Here is a 17,134-nt window from a genome sequence, read left to right on the forward strand (position 1 = left end):
GTTGAATATAGCATACCCTTCTTTGAGACGCATGACACGGTCATCGGCTGAGAGGTTGTGTATTAAGATACAAATAAATTAGAAAAACACACACTTCTTTTTAAGATATTTTTTGGAAATGGAAACTCAAAAGTCAAATGTGTATTTTACTACAAAATTTCAAAAGTTGCAGAATTTGAAGACTTTTTACCAAAAGCTCTTCCCAAAACTCATACAATATGCGTTTTTTTACCAAGGTTTTTCATTATGATGAATCACTAGCAACAACAGGCTCTCTCTCTATCCTTAAAAAAGAGGTTCAAGAATCCCCTTTTTGAGTTCTAATCTCATTCCTCCTCAATCCAAGATTAAACTGGTCACTTTTACTCTTAAAACCAGATGGAGTCAGTTTGTTTCCAGTGCTCTATTCCTCCTCCTGCTCATATATCTGCATGTATGCTTCCGATAGTTCTACCATCTGGGGAAGTGTCTCTGCAACATGAAGATCCTGCATCTCGTACCTGCAATGGACATTATCCCCCAAATGAATTTATGTCTTTCTTATGCACAGATCTAGATCATGCATTTGTGAACATGAAACACAATAATAGTTAATGATTGAGAAAGCTTACCATAGTTCTTGTGACTTGCGCTGCACAAAGACTCTGAAGTATCCGTCCTCAGGCTTACCATCATGTACAATGTTAGCGATTAGATTATACTTTGAACACACATTCTCGCCTTCTGGTGCTCTAGGCAATGATGGTATGTAATCCCTCAGCTCCATGTCCTTCACTGGGAAGTTAACTGTGGCATAGGAAAAAATTGGCATTAGGGATCCTTATACAACATGAACGTCACAAAAATTCCAAATAGACTCACCCAAGGTAGGGTTCTTCTCTTTGAAGAAGTTATTCTTCTTGAACCGAACCATATGGAACATCAAGTAACGAGGAGATTTGATTACACGGTATCTCATTCTGGCCAGCTTAGGCCGAACCACCTCTGTCACAGTTTCTCCATCAAACTTCTTCAATAAATCAAATAGAGCAACCTGACCCAAACATCAAAGAAATTAGTTTCTGCTAACCTCACTTTGCAAACTAAACACTCTAAGACGCATATACGAGGTAGCAAGCCATAAAGGCTACAGGAGCTCCAAACAACCAAGGACTCAGAGAATTCTACACTTTCCCAAGTCATAAACTAGATTCGAAAAAGACAGTTTACTCCAGGACAGTAAATTTGCAATGGCACTATTTAAGAATCCCTTTATTGTATCTCAACCAAATGTGACATTATTATATTGAGAATTATAAGTTTTCTAGCACTTCACGTTATCTTATTGATCAAAATGTTCCCCTTACTGAAATGCATTTTTCAAATGGCACAGAGTAGCAAGACGTTCAAGATTTGAAATAGCCATATACCTGCGGAATAATGTTTTTCTCCATGACATCTTTGAAAAGAGGAGGCGGTGGCAAATCTAGACCGAGCATCAGAAAAGACATCCTGGAGATTTCTTTGTTTTCATTGCCTTGAAACTCTTTCACAACCTCCAACTCACCCTATAATGGTTAGAAGGTTACATGAAGATGCAGCTTTTTGTAAGCAATTATATCAAACTGCATTTAGGTTGACATGTCAAAGGACTGACACATACCTGGAAGCACTTGTGGATGATACTGCTGGCGTCCTTTGAAGTTCTAAGATCCATGTGCAAAGTGTTGAGGAGCCACGACATAAACTCTACTGGATCTGATTGTTGGCCAATCCTAAACCGTTTCTTGCTGGCTTTCATGACAGCTTGCAAGAATTCATGTGGACTCACCTGTTGATGCAAGGTGACTTAAATTAGCGAGGTCCTCAACAGGTGAGGGCATAACAAAAACTAAAAGTGAGAGGCATAAATTGAGTCAGACTTGTCCTTTAAAGTTTCGAGCATGCCAAATCTTGCGAGTTAGTTCCCCAAAACGGTGAACAAGAGGAGACTTGCAGTGCTGATAATTTTCAGGAATGAGGAAGAAATTCCTTAGAGGAGTAACTCTCATCAACGACTGGATTGTAACATTCACAAACTCTGTCTTTTGTATGTTGTTCAACCCCACCTACATATTTACAAGCTTAACCTTTAGGAGACATTAATTTCAAGATCAAGTGTAATCAAAGAGAAAGGATTACCATTCCTGGAAGATAGTCGGAGCCATCAAGAGCCCTAGACCACTGCCTATTCTTGTCAAGCTCGTTTACTTGTGCTCTACTAAACCTGTAAATGGATAACACCGAAGCCTTCATAAAAAGGAACTGTAAAATCAAAGAAAATTTGACAAGACATGAAAGAAGAGTAATATGTTCAAGCTATCAAGAATAAAAATATAAATAGATGGTAGATGATACAGAGAACTAGCAAGAAGAAACTGATTGAGATAATAGTCAAAGCAATTTTGTTGTTGTTAACTACGTGCAAAGGCTCACATGTTCACAAATCAATACACAAAATGCAGTAAGAACTATGAAGTAGTAGTCACAAGATCTAATATACCTTGGGTTTAAAACATGGCGAATGTCATCCAAAGAAGGGTCATTGATCTCGTAACTATCAGGAAGACAATAAACCTTCTCTGTCAGAAGATTGATGTAAACGTGGTGTCCTGCTTCCAAGCTATGTGTATAAGCATGAGACTTCTGGCTTCTTCCTTGGAAGTACTTCCCACAAACAAGACACGCATACACATTCAGATTTGACAAGGACACAGAGCAAAACCTCTCAAAATCAAAATCCAACACCTGAAATTCAACATACAACATGAGTTTAGATACTCAACACCAAAAACGATTATACAATGAAGACAGCAGAAACATAACCATTGATCAAAGATTACAATCAAGAAATTAATTACCTGACGATTAACGGTATCAAGATAAGGACAATCACGGCGAACTTCAACATGGCGTGAATGCTTTCCCTTACCCTTCGAGACATCATCATCTTCGTCGTCATCGACCTCTTCTTGAGCTTCTCCTTTCACTTTGTTACCATTTCCCTCCCCTTTCGCAACTCCATTACCACGAGCTTGCGATTTCTTCTGCTCGTTCTCCTCTTCCTCATCATCATCATCGTAAGTATTAGCCAACGGCAGAAGAGGATTGTTGAAACCTAGTGGTGGAGGTGGTGAATCAGACCGTTCCATCACTCTCTTCCTCTTCACTTCTCTCTCTTCCTCAGAAACACCATTCTTAACTTCTCTTTCACCTTTCATTCTCAAAATTTTCCTTATGCTACAGCTTGCTTCAAAAACCCTAGAAGTCTAGAACACAAAATCCCAGCGTTTCACAAAGATCCTCAACCAAAGAAGCAATGATTCTTCCAAACAAACGCCCTAGAATTCAAATCAGAAGAGATCTGATAGACCGTTGATTCTATCCATCCTTTTGCCAAATCCTAATAAACCTTTCAGGCGTGATCAATCTGAATAAGAGATCTCCAGCATCAACAACACCAAAGAAGATAATCACACACTGCAAACAAAACAAAAAAGCCACTGTGAGATAAGTAAACATGAGTAAAACTGAAAAGATACTTCCATCAGAAAAAGAATGAAACTTGGACAAACCAACCAGCTGAAATCAATGCAGAATCTAAGATAAAGTACACTCCTTTACAAAGAAAGGATGGATCCTAGCTCAGAACCATAATTCTCAATTTCATTACATAACAAAAAAAGAGTGAAATTTGGACAAACCCATCAGCTAACATCAATGAAAGCAGATAGAGAATCTAACATAAAGTGTTGTGCTTTACTAAAAAAACAAAGAATTCAATCCCAAACCCATAATTGATAATTCAATTCATTACTATCAAAACATGTGAGCCTATAAGGGGGATGAGATCAACCAATAATCGATATTAATCGGTCATACGGTGAGCATAAAACTGACCAGAGGGGACGAGACTCGAGAGTGGAGGGAGACAGAGAAGCGTGCATCCGCCTTCGTAGAGAGAGTTTGGGGTTTTGTGTTTTCGCTATTCACAAGCAGAGTGAGAGACCGTAAATTAAATGGGTAAGTTTTGGGCTGTCTTTTATTTTCCACATTTGGGCTTTAAGTTTTAAGTTTCCACTATGGAAACCAATCAAAGGCTTCTACATGGGCTTTGTTGTCATCAGCTTCTCTGCGGCTTTCATGCTTACTTGTTTACTAGCACAACATTGCATGCACCTATTGCAGAGATGCCTAAGGTTTCCTTGGTGGATAAGAATAGTGGATAGGACATAATAATTATTTTAACAGAAAAGAGCATTTACACTTTGGGGCTCTATGTACACAAACATAAACCCCATACAAGGGGCAAAAAAAAAAAACAGAATTAAGAAAGAAAAACAAAAGCTAATAAGGTAAAAGGCAAAGCCTATTTGGTTTTCTTTTTGAACCAATTTGGCTGTCCTCTCATTCCCTCTCTTCTCTTCTCTTCTCTTCCTTCCTTCAGTCTCGTGAGCCTAACTGTTTAAGCATTTTTATATTTGAATATCGGGCAAAAGAAGCATTACATACATATTGGTTTCAGACAGGAATGACATCAGCGTTTTGATTATCGTCGCAGGTTATGATTAAGCCATCTGCGTAGGTTGGGAAGAGGCAGTGCCACCACCGGCACCCACTGGAGACTGCTTCTGCCGGAGGAACTATCATCAGAACGTTGTCGTGCCTTCTTACCATCCCCATCACGCTCACTGTGCTTCCTTCTTTTATGTATCTGTTGCATCACACACAATCAAATATGATTTTAAATCAGTAACAAAGGGATTCTCTTTGACAGCAAAAGTGAAACCAATGAGCTTTCTTGTGTACTAAAAACGATCATTTGTACTAGAAACGGTGACTTTTGGGTCTCATTAGCTTTAGACTTAATTCAAACTTCTAAGCCCTTTAACTTCAGACTTATCATGCACTGATGTGAGATGTTTAAGCCGTTAACGTTGACAATAGTTGCTGGATTTCTTCCTACAATACATGTCTCATCACATCTTTTTCCATTACTGTGACTTTTAATGTGGAAGAATAACCAACGGTACCAGTCAAAGTAAACGCCTACATCAACAGTTTAATACTTCCCATTCTACTAAAGAAATCAGGGTTTAAAAGGTTGTAATTTGGGTAAAATAAGGATCCAAGGTTTGGATAGTGACTCTAATAACGTTATTTTTAGATTTTGGCTAAGATACTTCGTGCAACCCGAAGAACAGTTTAAGATGCGTGTTGAATATAACATACCCTTCTTTGAGACGCATAACACGGTCATCAGCTGAGAGGTTGCGATCTGACAGCCACTTTAAGAAGCTGGGAGATAAATCTTTGTTCTGCGTTGTTACATTAGCCACTGTCGCCGGTTTGACAAAAGGAGAAACTTTTGATCCATATCCTGCTTTTACTAGTGCTCGCAATCCAGATTGGAAATCCGAGATGTAAAAATCCGACACATATTTCTGCCAAAGAAATATAACCACAACAAGAATCATCAAACTTCACCATCTTTTCTTGTCATATAAGATCTGAAAACTTTGACCAAATCACTGAGACAAATGGTCCTTTTGCAAGAGGAGAAAAAGAAACTAACCTCTGCATGTCTAGATCCCCAAGAAAAGCATCGATGTTTTGGGTTTGCGGATTTCCCACCAAAACCTTTGTATTCATACAACTCCGTGGATACATAAACGCATCTTGGTGTTCTTTGGAACGAAGATTCCAAAGGAATGCTTCCACATGTCACAACCTACAAAAACATAACAAAAGTTTTAACATTTCCAGCAAATAAAAGACACACCAGTGACCACACTACCATATCTACATCAACATTGTTAATTCAGACAATATAAATGGTCTGTCCAACGCATTAAGCTAGCTGTTGACGACTGTAATCCAATCGACAATACAAAAATACCCGTGACTCCAATTTGTCGAATTATAAATGGTCTAATTTCACTAAAGACTCTTATAAAATCTATACTAAACACAAGCAGCAAACTTTAGTTTGGTGAGATAATATAAAATGTCAAAGACAGACAAAAGCAAAAATCATCATAAAGCACCCAGAAACATAATGAAGCAAAACTAAATGAAGTTAATTAACACTAAAACAGAGAGATCCAAGAGTATAACATCCATAAGAAAAGCCAATGATGATAATGACATTCTAACTTCACCAAAGTTGAAAATGATCAAAAGCTAAATATGGAAGCAATTTACTTTAATCAGAACAATTAAAGTTACTTACTAAAACTGGAAATATTAACATCTGAAAATTAGGTTTTAACTTACCCCTGTAACCTTAACGAATTGTCCATCAATGGCACCTCTAAGCTCAGCATCTGGATACTTTTTGATAAAACTCAACAACCCTTTTCTTCTCCAAACGCAATTCCAAACCAAAACCACGATTGCAGGACAAACTGCTGCTAAAACCGCAGCAATCACCACCGGTTTCTTCACCGCCACAGTAAGAAAAGCTCCCACAAGCAATCCCATCGCCGCCACTATCAAAACCGCCCAAACCATTGCTTTTGGTACTTTAAACCCGACCCGAACCGGGTCTACGTTAAGACTCGTCACCGACGACCCGTATTTAGGCTTGCTCGACGCTAGATTACTCAATTGGTGATCCAATTGACCCGACCTTCTAGACCCGGACAAAATTGGACCCGAAGAACCAAGAGAACCGGAGGTAATTAAACCGGTTGGCTGAAGCTGAGAGAGTGGACCTGAGAATTTCTTAACCGAACCAGAGTTGGGACCAGATCGAACGGATCCACTGTTAGGGTTTGAAGAAGAACCGGAGACACGTGGCGGCGCCTGAAGCCTTGACGTACCTCCGCTGCTATTACCACCGACGATTAACGGCGGTGGTCCTTGAAAAGAAGCTGAATCGACGACGGAGATGTCGAACATCCTTCCGAGCTCGCCGGATTTCTTGATGTCGCCTCCGGTGTAAGGCACAGCTCGAGCCGCCATTGTCGGTGGTCGCTCTTTTGGTTGCTCAAGCTTTCCCGATACGTAGAGTCCATTTGGTAGCTGGTGGGATTGGATCCGACCCGCCATTTCTACAGAGAGAAGAGAGAGAGAAGCTGAAATGCAGAGAAACTTTACTCTTTGAGTGCTTCAGAAGAGAGAGAAGTCGCGCGTGTAGGTGTGAGTGGCAGTGAAGGTGGAGAGAAGAAGAAAGACGAAGGATGTGAAATGACGAAAGAGATCACTCTGGACTACGTTATTACGAGTGTGCCACTGTGTCCTAAAAACAGGCGATTGCGTAATCTTTGAAGTAGCCAAGTTAGTTAGAGGTTTTGGTCTTTGATTGGTTCATTTGTAACAGTAATCGCCTACTTGGCGCTTTTTTATTTTACAGTTTTTTCCTGTTTGTTTCAAGAATTTGCTAAATTACCCTTATACTTTTGTTTTGTTTTAATTTTCGATTTGAAACTAATTTACTTCAAATTTATTCTGAAAATTTTATACAGTAGTATGAATAAAAACTATGTATTATATAACACAACTGAAAACTGTTCATGCACAGACTGCAATCCAAATATAATGATTTCAATTTGACCAATGCAAGAAGAAAAAAACCATCACATGTGATATTTTAAGAATTACTATTTTGGACTATGGTCTTTGTATATATTTCAAAAAAGAGTATCAATATCCAATATCTTTGCCTCGATAATTGTCACGAGAAAGTTAAACTTTGACCCTTGTTACAATACAACCTTGGACTTCAAATTGAAAGATCGAAATTTTTGTTAGTATTTGGTTTGTTTCAAAAGAAGATGATTAGAGTTTTGTTGTTGGAGTCACAAGAATTGATAGATTCGATTGATATTAACAAAGTAATAGACTTCTCTTTGGTAGGACCATCACCAACGGCCCAATGCCAGCATTTCAATAATCATAACAAGTTCATGCACGTATAATTGTTATTTATCTTTCCCTTGTTACTATATTGTCTAAAATTGCAAATTTTAATTTACATTACACGTGATCTATATAATCAAATTCCTAATGATTGCACTAATTGAAAGCACTATAAAAATATACAGTACAGTACAAATATTAGCGGGCTAGATCAAATCAAATTTGAATATTTCTTTGGACTCAGATTCTTTATTTCTAGCTGTCACTATAGTGTCAAGATTCTGTAATATTTGAGATGGTGAAAGGGTAATTCTTGAAAATCACTTATAGTCGGTGGGTGCTTGGGGAGAGAATCCAAAGAGATAATATGGGCGCAAATGGGAAATTATGTGTTTTGACGAAAATAACCCTGTACTATCAACAGACCATGCAAACTCATTTGGATTTTTTTGGTCGGATCTAATAATATTTAACTATTTATATGGTTTCAAACTTAGATGTCGACCATATATATGCTAAAACTTCATTATTCAGAATCTCAGATCGTTGTTTGTATATGGTGACTTATTATGATATGATTCTTTGTCTTCTTTTCTACGATAAATAATTGAATTTTTATAGTTACGGAAACACCATTTCACAAAAATTTGTAAACAATTGTCATTGGTAACTATTTACCCGACAAAAACTGTAAATTTGAGTGAACATATGCAGGTTTTGTTTTGGTCAGATTTTGCATTTTGAACACAATTCGAGTTATGTAGTCACTTGATTTGTTGACTAAATAAAAGAATTCTAGTGTTGACATATAATTTTTCAAATCAATGCAAAGTACGCAAAATGTTGTAGTTAACAAAAGTAACGGTTTACATAACCAAACAAGATTGGTTCAACCAGAACCGGTTTTCATGATAGAGAAACTTGGACCAGAGATGAGCTGATGTTATCATTTTTCTTCTAATCTTGATAGGTACTAGGATGTTGTTACCTTGAGTACAAAGTTGCCTTTAAAAACCATTTTATGAAGAAGAAGAAGAGCTCTGCATCCGTTGTTTTAACCATGACTCCAGATACTGCAGCTCCTCATTACTGATTGAGTGTCCAAGACCCGGATAAGCCTGCAGATAAACGAACTCTCTTTAGATATACATTTCCAAGAATCGGTTTCTAAGATCTTTCCATGTGATCAGTATTGACTGCTCTGTTATATGAGCAAATATATGAGTGTTTGATTTGAGTTCTTATTGTTATACCTTGAATTCACAAGTCACACCCGCTTGTTGAAGAAAAGGAAGAGCTGCTTGACCAGCTTCGAATAGTACAGTCTTGTCATCAATGCCATGAGACCACAAGATTGGTGTCTGCATATGCAAAATTTAGAGACTCAGATACCCAAAAAACAGTGACAGGAAAATCAACATTTACCCTTTACAAGAAACCGAAAAACGAATGAACAACCTTTTTAGCATCTTCGGTAAACTGATTGGTGATCGAAGAATTGAATGGAATCCATCCGCTAAAGACTGCACCTCCTCCAATAGTTTTAGGGTAAAGAAGAACACTCGCCAAGGTTAATGCACCTGCAGAAAATCTTATTCAGGAGTCGCAATACAAATAAATCAACACATTGTAGCTTTGCAGTTTAAAGAAAAATTGGAAGGTGTAAATCCATGAAAATGGGTAACTATGGAGGGTGCTAAGAGAAATCACCTCCTTGGCTAAATCCACAGATATACACATTTTCTGGATTGATTCCTCCTGCAATCTCCTTATCTATAATGGCATGAACGTTCTTAACTGCTTTAAGCAAACTGCTTTCATCTTTCGGAGATCCCTAACACATAAAAACTTACTTACTTGATGACTTAAAATATCTCTAGAACAGAACAAACTCCTTAATAAGCTAAAGCAGCCTGTTCTTTGTACATTATAAACCTTAAAATCTACTAAACAAGTACTGATGACCCCAAACTATATTAGAAAATCTGAAGCTACAAATTTAGAAAGTATTGAACAAGAAGTGTTACCGCAGTAAGAGGAAGCTCAGGGATGTCAAACCAAGAAGGCATCACTGCACCATCTGCACAAGACAAATTAAGAGGCAAAGGCACAATATTTAGCAAGTACATAAGATTTCTCATGAAAAAGTATGAATCTTTACTCAATTTTGTCCACTGCATTTACCAATGAGGGAGGATTTAGATGACTAAGCCATAATTTGATAAATGAATCACACATCAAAGCACTAAATCCAAAAGAAAGACACACTAGTATCATTCCTATAGTAAGGACTAGACCTAAAAGTTCGAATTATTTAGGAGAATGCAAATTTGTTCAGCTCAATCAATTCAAAAACGATGATCAAAGTCAACGCCTAGAGAAGAAAGAAACGAACAACACCAAAATCAGAAAGTAAAGGGCAATCATACAATTGCAAGAGACTGGATTTGGTGGAGCAGAAGGGAAGAGCCACTTAGTGTTTCTAAACTCCTGGGACCTGAAAAGTGTTTTGATGGGTTCGTTGGCAGGTCCGGAATCACCTAGCCCGTGAAGCCATAAGATGAAGGTTCGAGCCATGGAGTCTCGGTTCCGTAAAGCAGAGGTAGATGATACGTCAGATTTGTTTAGGAAGAAGAATGCGAAGAAGAAGACAGAGCTCAATAGTGCGATAGTGAGAAGAACAATCGGCTTCTTCAGTCTACTTGTTCGCATGCCTTCACCATTTTCTCTCGAGATCGATCTCTCAAAAAATGTTTTGTTTTGGAGAATGTCTAAATGACTAAAATGCCCTCAATGTTAAAAGATTATCAAATTTGTTGGCTATGTTTTATGTTCTCATGTTCACACTCAAGATTGCAAATGTATTCCAATGCTTGCATATACATAATTCAAATCGATACAATCATACTAGAAGGACACAGCAAACAAAACCATACGAGGAGCTTAGAATTGTCAATCTTCTTCTTCTTGTCTTCATAGACGACATGTAGGTATTATTATTACCTTCAGTGGAACATTTCTTTAAGACAATTAAGTTGGAGACAAGTAGACGACGAACCTTTCAACCGTCTCTTGATCCATGACTCTATATACTTCAGCTCCTTATTGCTGATCGAGTGCCCGAGACCAGGATATGCCTGCAGATAAACAAATCACCTTAGAAGTATAAATAATTGTACATTGGAGTTCTATCATGCATTTGTCTCGAAAAAGAGTTTTGATTTGAATATACCTTGAATTCACAGGTAACACCGGCTTCTTTGAGAAAAGGAAGAGCAGCTTGACCAGCTTCAAAGAGTACCATTCTGTCATCAGTGCCATGAGACCACAAGATTGGTGTCTGCATATTGCAAAGTCTGAAGACTCAGAAACACAAAAACATTGATCAACGTTTATAAGAAAACATAAGTGAGGAACCTTCTTAGCCTCTTCGGGAAACTGACTGATGATTGAAGAAGTGAATGGAACCCATCCACTTAGGACGGCACCTCCTCCAAGAGTTTTTGGGTAAAGCAGAACACTAGCCAAGGTTAATGCTCCTACAAGAAAATTCTTATTAGGCGCCACAATGCAAGGTTCTTAAGACATAAGTGGATTCAGACCGATATAAAAAGGTCTCTCTACAAAGAATATTGAAAAGACAAAGAATTCATGAAAAGAGAAACAACCTCCTTGGCTTAATCCACAGATAAACACGTTTTCTGGATTAGTTCCTTCTGCAATCTCCTGGTCTATAATGGCATGAACATTCTTAACTGCTTCAAGCACGCTGCTTTCATCAATTGGAGAGCCCTAACATACATAAAAGTTGCACACTTATTGTGATTTCATAAAATCTCTTGAAAATGCAAGAGTGCTCTGCTCTTTACACAATCTGCTGAACAAGTGTTGATTCTAGATAATGCGTCATAAGGTTTAACAAACCAAAAGGTGCTAACTTGGAGCTACCAGCCCATTAACTATTTGCCAATTCATACTATAAGAGGCGTTAGATAGATCAAGAGTGAAGTGAAGTAATACCACTTTAAAAGGAAGTTCAGGAACGTCAAACCAAGAACGCATCACCGCACCATCTGCACAAGAAAGTATAGAAAGACATAAGCTTTTTTCAGACACATATGGATTAAGAGACATGACACCAACAGATACCACAGAGAAATCAAAGATAATCAAATTGTGTACATTTGACTAAATGTCTTTCAAATTAACAGAATGTGACAAATCTCCTTCACATCACAGAGGCAAATAATAACGCTAAATCAAAATGGCATGAAGTGGAGACCGAACCCTGTAGCCCAAATCAAACCATAAACCATGAACAACGAAATCAATGAATGCAAATCGAAAATAGAAAAGGAAGAACGTACTGTTGCAGGTAACCGGATTGAATGGAGCAGAAGGGAAGAGCCAACTAGCGTTACTTAACTCCGAGGATTTGAATTGAGTTTGGATGGGTTCATTAGCAGGTCCAGAATCTCCCAACCCGTGAAGCCACAAGATGAAAGTTCGAGCCATCGTGCTTGAGTTCCGTGAAGAAGAAGAAAGAAAGATAAAGAAGATGAAAAGTGCTCACTATCGATAGGCTTCGTCTGTGTATTCCTTCGCATGTTAAAATCGCCTGAAACTTTGCCATTTCAATGGCGATTTTGTCTCTCAAAGTCTTCGCGACGACTTTCAAAGTAGAAACTACAAAGTCCACTAGGACAAGAGTGAAAAGTACCAAAATACCCTCGGTTGTCGTTTTATGTCCGAAACGACATCGTACATAGCTGCAGCCCTTTTTTGTTAGTGTTTTAAGCCAGACAGGGAGAGAGAAGGGAGAAGAATCTCGCGAGAGACAGAAAGGGACGATTATTGGTTGGTGAAATTTAGAGCATTTTTGGGAATTGGGTAAACTTTTCGATGGCGACTTCGAAGCTTCAAGCTATTTGGAATCACCCTGCCGGACCTAAAACCAGTGAGTCAATTCCACGATGATTAGCTTTCCTCATCGATTTCGATGATTCATTTTTTTTTTGTTGGTTCATGTAAAATTGACGATTCAATTATGGATAATTGAGCAATCTACATCTCCTTGGAATCTGTTGTTAGTTTTGTCTTTTATAAGTTCCACTTTCTCGTCTTTTCGATTTTTCTGGTGAATCCTGATTTGTTTCTACTAAAAAAAAAACAAACACTTTTTGATGAATTTTGACTTTCGATTAGTTCTCGAGGATGGATTGATTTGTTGCTTATGGTCCAGGAGAATCACTCTTTGCTTTATAATGGGTTTCATAAGTGATAGATTCCGTTACCAATTCACGTCACTCGTGTCTCAGAACATCAAACAATAAGACTCTCATTTTGTGTTTTCTCAGTTCATTTCTGGGCACCAACGTTCAAGTGGGGTATTAGCATTGCCAACATTGCAGACTTTGCCAAACCTCCAGAGAAACTTTCCTATCCTCAACAAATCGGTATGTATTATTCTATCATCTTCTTAATCTGCAGAAGGTTACTCCTCTGTTTTGAATTGTGGACTTTTATAGGCTTATCATATTCCCCATAGTTGTCATTGTTCCTTGATCAGTTTCATTGTGTTGCACTGCCTTCAATGTACTTTCAAATATTCTCTGATATTTCTTGCATCAGCGGTTACATGCACTGGTGTTATTTGGTCTCGTTACAGCATGGTAATCAATCCGGTAAGTTTCCTTACATTCCCTTTCAAAATTCAATCTATTTTTAGTATTGTAAGACTCTCTTATCATGATCTTCTCCCTTGCGTTTGCGATGAGATGTTAGTGATTGTATTCATGGTTGATCTGACTTCTTTGATTCCGACTCTTGTTTACAGAAAAACTGGAACCTCTTCAGTGTTAATGTTGCTATGGCAGGGACAGGCATATACCAGCTTGCTCGTAAAATAAAGTAAGATCGAGAGAACATCTGATTTTCTTCTTACTTTTACATGTTATGTACATCTTAAGACACGACTTAGTCAAATAAGCATTTGGTTGATTAGTTGAAGTTTTCTCCCTTGCCAAACTGATACACTTGCTTTGATCTACAGACACGATTATGCAACCGAAGCTGAGCCTGCCGTTGCGAGCGAATGATTATGATGACGAAGCTGAGATTTCTAAAGGAAACTGGATATCATCTTGCTTCTGTTTGAAAATCTAGTCTCAAGATATATGATTTTCTTTAAATTCCAAGATCTTCTGATCGGATCACGATTATCATTTCCAAGGTTTTTTAAGTATTCCTGTTTGACATTTGTTCAAATGATAAAGGAGGTCAAAAAGTTCCCTTCATATGCTGCTTTTAAAGTAAATCATCAAGTACTCCACAGACAAATTAAATGTTCTGAATGTTGAATCAAAATAAAATTCAGACAAAAAGACAAGAATCTCCTATGAATTGAATGATCAGTCTGAATCAATGAGTCATTTCCATTAACATCAAAAGGAATAAGCCATGGGGTTACAGACCAAATCAAGGATCTGCGTCCATATCTAATGACTGCTTTGTTCTTTCTGTAATGTCTTTCTTCCTAATTGATATTGAGAGTTGAGGGTGAGGAACCAAAACAATGCACCCAGTTTATCATTCTTCTAATGGCTTGTCCTCTTTCGGGTCGTTTTCTGCATCAGCATCGTTTGCATTTAAGTTCAGTCCTAAATCCACAGTGCTTTCGTTCAAATCTTGTCGCACTACTTTTTCTTCATCATCCTGTACTATTTTTTCTTCAACCTGCTATATAAGAACAGATGAGAGGTTCAGTATTTACTTTTCGTAGTAACAAAAGATCACAAAGCATTCTTTATTCAAATTGGAGGCAATTCAACACAATGACAAGGGAAATTATGCAAGATTGCAAATTATAGCTGGCATTAGAACAAAGTCTAGAAACCACAAATTCAAGTACGCATGATGCTATGATAAAGTATCAGTTTTTGAAAATCCTACCAAAAGAAACGCAGCTAGGCTCCAAGTAATAAGTCAGGAATCCATGAATGAACAATGGAGTTATCAACAGAAACATTGATGAAGCAGATAATAGTACATGTTGAATGCTTTACCTGAATATCTTCCATCGGAACATCATTGATGTCAGGCTTTTCCTCCACTTCCACTTCCGCTTTCTTCTCGCTCGACTCCTCTACAGTTTTGTCCTCATCAACCTTGTCTTCCTGCTCAACCTTATTATCCTCATCAATCTTGTCATCCTCCTCAATCTTATCATCTTCCTCAATTTCTGTAATTTCCTTCTTCTGTTCCTCAAGTACTGCTATCTGCACCATTTTAATCACACTTCACTTCAAATGAATCACTAATAATCAAAACTAAACTAGATATACAAAGTTTCAAATTCCAAATTTATAATCCAACACGATTCAATGATACTGAAAACAGCTTCTTAAGCAAAGATCATCTACTTCAACCAGTGATAAACCTTATGATTCCATCTTACAAATCATTCCCAAATCACAGCTACTAAAAACACTAATCCAGTCCAGTTACTCCAAGGAATCAAAATGGCAAAACAGAGACATAAGCACTCCTTCAACAATGCTCAAAACTGACCCTTTTTTTGTCAATATTAATACGGTGATTAAATCCCTAATCACTGTAACAATCACCTAATCAAACTTCTAGCAAAAACCTTATAGCTCAATCCAATGCAACAAGAACATTGAACCAAAAACCAAAAACTAACCGGAACGTATTTGAATCTCCGCCGTGGAGGATCTTCTGCCACCGTTGCCACCGTATCCTCGCTCGGAGAATTACTCTCACTTTTACCATCTTCATTGCCGTTACCATTCTGAGACAATGGTGCCCACTTATACAGCAACAAATGCGATCCATTACTACCGTCAGAATTCGAACCACCGTTAACGACGGAAGCTGCAGCAGCGGCGGAACCGGAGGAGCTATTATTATTGTCTTTCTTAGAGGAAGGAGAGACGTGTACCCACTTCTTCTTCCACTTCCTCACCGGTCCGGTGAAAACCGTTGCCGGTCCGTACCGTGTCGAGGACCTACCTAACCGTGCACCAACTCCTTCCATAACGACGAATCGTTTATCGTTGATTCACTGATCAAAATTCAAATTTAAAATCCCACCAATCTGTTTAATGAAACTTTGTTTTCAAATTTCTTAAAAGTAAAATTTGCTCTTTCCACCGAAGGAAGAACTCAGATCTCAGTTTTTGCGAAGCGACCAATTTTATTGGTTTTTGCTTCAAGTAGAAGACTCTTGTTGAGCAAGAAGGTTTGACTATTGACACGTGTGTGATAGTTATAGGCTAATCTAATTATACTTAACAATAATTGCTTTTGTTTGAGAAAGAGAAAGACTCTGTCTAAACCAGAGGGTCTCGGCTAATCGTTTTGACCTAGTAGCGTCATCATAGAGAGTTTAGTGGAAAAGACTCTGATACCCCTGAAGTTCTCTCCTATATAAACATCGCTTCAACCTTTCAGCTACATCATCTCTTTCATTACGACGCCTAGGTTTAGGGTTTTCAACATCAATTTTTTTGAATCAGATTAGTTTTTTTTTTTTTAAATTGGGGCTACATTGTACCGAGAGAAGGGCTCGATTTCGATACCTTTACTCTTGAATTTGCCAAAAAAACGGCTGTAGCTAGATTGAATAAGAAGCTATCTGGCCGGTGGTCGCGAGAGGGATTTAGATCTCTCCGGTCGATTCATCTGCTTACCGAGTTTCTTACATTTTCTTTTTGATTTTCTTAACATCTTTTGATTCGTTTTATTGAATGATTGGATATAGTGAATAGGGAATAGCAGATTTTAAAATACCATTTTCGATAGTTCTTTCTCGTGTATTAAACTTAGGGTTCCTTTCCAGGCGTTCTGTGCTCTCTTCATGAACAGTTGTGTCTTATTGGTACCTACATATGTATTTTTTTTACATTGATCGCATTTAACCAAAAGTATAACAGTCGATAAAGATGAAAGTGATTTAGTATGGCCCTGAATAACTTATGTGATTTAATTCGACCAAAAAATTGTTCCATTGAATTGTCATAATGAAGATTGAATTGTTTTGGACCTAATCAAAGGAATAAACATTTGTCATTTGGACCTAATCAAAAGAAATATATTTGAATTGAACCAACTCAAAGGAAAATGTTAGTTTTGTTTTGACCGAAACTAATCGTTAATTGTCGCTGTCGCATATGAAACAGAGTACTTGCAAATGAATTAAGAAAACGAGAAGCCTGGGAATGAGTTTGTGATA

The 17,134-nt window shown here is 37.8% G+C and overlaps 6 protein-coding genes, 1 long non-coding RNA gene and 2 other non-coding genes across 12 annotated transcripts; 4 read left to right on the forward strand and 5 right to left on the reverse strand.

Moving 5' to 3' along the window:
* Positions 1–89: 89 nt before the first annotated feature.
* Positions 90–4,036, reverse strand: AT4G22285 (Ubiquitin C-terminal hydrolases superfamily protein). 2 transcript variants are annotated; one of them, NM_001341534.1, is made up of 11 exons: positions 3,919–4,036; positions 3,137–3,498; positions 2,880–3,037; positions 2,522–2,766; positions 2,161–2,245; positions 1,902–2,087; positions 1,643–1,810; positions 1,410–1,547; positions 862–1,033; positions 612–786; positions 90–500 (listed from the first exon to the last, which is right to left on the reverse strand). In NM_001341534.1, exons 2-11 carry the CDS (start codon positions 3,237–3,239, stop codon positions 404–406), a joined length of 1,527 nt encoding a protein of 508 aa, NP_001329808.1. In that variant the 5' UTR covers positions 3,240–3,498; positions 3,919–4,036; the 3' UTR covers positions 90–403. The 2 variants fall into 2 exon arrangements, with proteins under 2 accessions (NP_001329808.1, NP_001078426.1); NM_001084957.2 differs by having other exon boundaries at positions 2,880–3,498.
* A 144-nt stretch (positions 4,037–4,180) lies between these two features.
* AT4G22290 (Ubiquitin-specific protease family C19-related protein) lies at positions 4,181–7,278 on the reverse strand. Its single transcript, NM_118355.3, has 4 exons — positions 6,295–7,278; positions 5,594–5,749; positions 5,251–5,462; positions 4,181–4,732 (listed from the first exon to the last, which is right to left on the reverse strand). Exons 1-4 carry the CDS (start codon positions 7,069–7,071, stop codon positions 4,540–4,542), a joined length of 1,338 nt encoding a protein of 445 aa, NP_193960.2. The 5' UTR covers positions 7,072–7,278; the 3' UTR covers positions 4,181–4,539.
* A 1,361-nt stretch (positions 7,279–8,639) lies between these two features.
* Positions 8,640–10,653, reverse strand: SOBER1 (carboxylesterase). Its single transcript, NM_118356.4, has 6 exons — positions 10,311–10,653; positions 9,909–9,961; positions 9,592–9,715; positions 9,340–9,461; positions 9,135–9,242; positions 8,640–8,999 (listed from the first exon to the last, which is right to left on the reverse strand). The coding sequence occupies exons 1-6, from the start codon at positions 10,591–10,593 to the stop codon at positions 8,901–8,903; spliced, it is 789 nt and encodes a 262-aa protein (NP_193961.3). The 5' UTR covers positions 10,594–10,653; the 3' UTR covers positions 8,640–8,900.
* A 14-nt stretch (positions 10,654–10,667) lies between these two features.
* Positions 10,668–12,548, reverse strand: AT4G22305 (alpha/beta-Hydrolases superfamily protein). Of its 2 annotated transcripts, NM_001203868.2 has the most exons (6): positions 12,249–12,548; positions 11,902–11,954; positions 11,550–11,673; positions 11,299–11,420; positions 11,114–11,221; positions 10,673–11,018 (listed from the first exon to the last, which is right to left on the reverse strand). In NM_001203868.2, exons 1-6 carry the CDS (start codon positions 12,394–12,396, stop codon positions 10,887–10,889), a joined length of 687 nt encoding a protein of 228 aa, NP_001190797.1. In that variant the 5' UTR covers positions 12,397–12,548; the 3' UTR covers positions 10,673–10,886. The 2 variants fall into 2 exon arrangements, with proteins under 2 accessions (NP_001329457.1, NP_001190797.1); NM_001341535.1 differs by having other exon boundaries at positions 10,668–11,018; positions 11,114–11,420; positions 12,249–12,532.
* Positions 12,549–12,661: 113 nt separating this feature from the next.
* AT4G22310 (Uncharacterized protein family (UPF0041)) lies at positions 12,662–14,478 on the forward strand. The gene is made up of 5 exons (NM_118357.6): positions 12,662–12,838; positions 13,239–13,337; positions 13,513–13,565; positions 13,718–13,791; positions 13,934–14,478. Exons 1-5 carry the CDS (start codon positions 12,784–12,786, stop codon positions 13,977–13,979), a joined length of 327 nt encoding a protein of 108 aa, NP_193962.1. The 5' UTR covers positions 12,662–12,783; the 3' UTR covers positions 13,980–14,478.
* AT4G22320 (golgin family A protein) lies at positions 14,154–16,119 on the reverse strand. Of its 2 annotated transcripts, none has more exons than NM_001203869.2 (3): positions 15,584–16,119; positions 14,946–15,158; positions 14,154–14,616 (listed from the first exon to the last, which is right to left on the reverse strand). In NM_001203869.2, exons 1-3 carry the CDS (start codon positions 15,935–15,937, stop codon positions 14,470–14,472), a joined length of 714 nt encoding a protein of 237 aa, NP_001190798.1. In that variant the 5' UTR covers positions 15,938–16,119; the 3' UTR covers positions 14,154–14,469. The 2 variants fall into 2 exon arrangements, with proteins under 2 accessions (NP_001190798.1, NP_193963.2); NM_118358.3 differs by having other exon boundaries at positions 14,265–14,619; positions 15,584–16,067.
* Positions 16,120–16,436: 317 nt separating this feature from the next.
* AT4G07070 lies at positions 16,437–16,868 on the forward strand. Its single transcript, NR_142087.1, has 2 exons — positions 16,437–16,596; positions 16,745–16,868. It is a non-coding gene; the product is annotated as an other RNA (long non-coding RNA).
* AT4G07075 lies at positions 16,508–16,608 on the forward strand. Its single transcript, NR_142088.1, has one exon. It is a non-coding gene; the product is annotated as an other RNA (small nucleolar RNA).
* MIR8176 lies at positions 16,518–16,616 on the forward strand. The gene has a single exon (NR_142089.1). It is a non-coding gene; the product is annotated as a microRNA ath-MIR8176 precursor (primary transcript).
* Positions 16,869–17,134: the final 266 nt, after the last annotated feature.

This window comes from Arabidopsis thaliana, chromosome 4 (assembly GCF_000001735.4).
Source record: "Arabidopsis thaliana chromosome 4, partial sequence".
Lineage (NCBI taxonomy): Eukaryota > Viridiplantae > Streptophyta > Magnoliopsida > Brassicales > Brassicaceae > Arabidopsis > Arabidopsis thaliana.

What these genes read in the sequence shown, in the direction of transcription:
- AT4G22310 (NM_118357.6), top strand. Translation starts at nt 12,784, where the DNA reads ATGGCGACTTCGAAGCTTCAAGCTATTTGGAATCACCCTGCCGGACCT. An exon ending in CCCTGCCGGACCTAAAACCA is followed by an intron (nt 12,839 to 13,238) that starts GTGAGTCAATTC and finishes GTGTTTTCTCAG; the next exon opens with TTCATTTCTGGGCACCAACG. An exon ending in CAGCTTGCTCGTAAAATAAA is followed by an intron (nt 13,792 to 13,933) that starts GTAAGATCGAGA and finishes TTTGATCTACAG; the next exon opens with ACACGATTATGCAACCGAAG.
- AT4G22320 (NM_118358.3), bottom strand. Translation starts at nt 15,937, where the DNA reads ATGGAAGGAGTTGGTGCACGGTTAGGTAGGTCCTCGACACGGTACGGA. An exon ending in GGAGATTCAAATACGTTCCG is followed by an intron (nt 15,159 to 15,583) that starts GTTAGTTTTTGG and finishes AAAATGGTGCAG; the next exon opens with ATAGCAGTACTTGAGGAACA. An exon ending in TTCCGATGGAAGATATTCAG is followed by an intron (nt 14,620 to 14,945) that starts GTAAAGCATTCA and finishes GTTCTTATATAG; the next exon opens with CAGGTTGAAGAAAAAATAGT.
- AT4G22290 (NM_118355.3), bottom strand. Translation starts at nt 7,071, where the DNA reads ATGGCGGGTCGGATCCAATCCCACCAGCTACCAAATGGACTCTACGTA. An exon ending in GGGGATCTAGACATGCAGAG is followed by an intron (nt 5,463 to 5,593) that starts GTTAGTTTCTTT and finishes TTTCTTTGGCAG; the next exon opens with AAATATGTGTCGGATTTTTA. An exon ending in GTTATGCGTCTCAAAGAAGG is followed by an intron (nt 4,733 to 5,250) that starts GTATGTTATATT and finishes GTGATGCAACAG; the next exon opens with ATACATAAAAGAAGGAAGCA.
- AT4G22285 (NM_001084957.2), bottom strand. Translation starts at nt 3,239, where the DNA reads ATGAAAGGTGAAAGAGAAGTTAAGAATGGTGTTTCTGAGGAAGAGAGA. An exon ending in CCGACTATCTTCCAGGAATG is followed by an intron (nt 2,088 to 2,160) that starts GTAATCCTTTCT and finishes GTAAATATGTAG; the next exon opens with GTGGGGTTGAACAACATACA. An exon ending in CGCAAGTCACAAGAACTATG is followed by an intron (nt 501 to 611) that starts GTAAGCTTTCTC and finishes TGTCCATTGCAG; the next exon opens with GTACGAGATGCAGGATCTTC.
- AT4G22305 (NM_001203868.2), bottom strand. Translation starts at nt 12,396, where the DNA reads ATGGCTCGAACTTTCATCTTGTGGCTTCACGGGTTGGGAGATTCTGGA. An exon ending in CTGTGGATTAAGCCAAGGAG is followed by an intron (nt 11,421 to 11,549) that starts GTTGTTTCTCTT and finishes ATTTTCTTGTAG; the next exon opens with GAGCATTAACCTTGGCTAGT. An exon ending in GTGTTACCTGTGAATTCAAG is followed by an intron (nt 11,019 to 11,113) that starts GTATATTCAAAT and finishes GTTTATCTGCAG; the next exon opens with GCATATCCTGGTCTCGGGCA.
- SOBER1 (NM_118356.4), bottom strand. Translation starts at nt 10,593, where the DNA reads ATGCGAACAAGTAGACTGAAGAAGCCGATTGTTCTTCTCACTATCGCA. An exon ending in TTACCGAAGATGCTAAAAAG is followed by an intron (nt 9,243 to 9,339) that starts GTTGTTCATTCG and finishes TTGCATATGCAG; the next exon opens with ACACCAATCTTGTGGTCTCA. An exon ending in GTGTGACTTGTGAATTCAAG is followed by an intron (nt 9,000 to 9,134) that starts GTATAACAATAA and finishes GTTTATCTGCAG; the next exon opens with GCTTATCCGGGTCTTGGACA.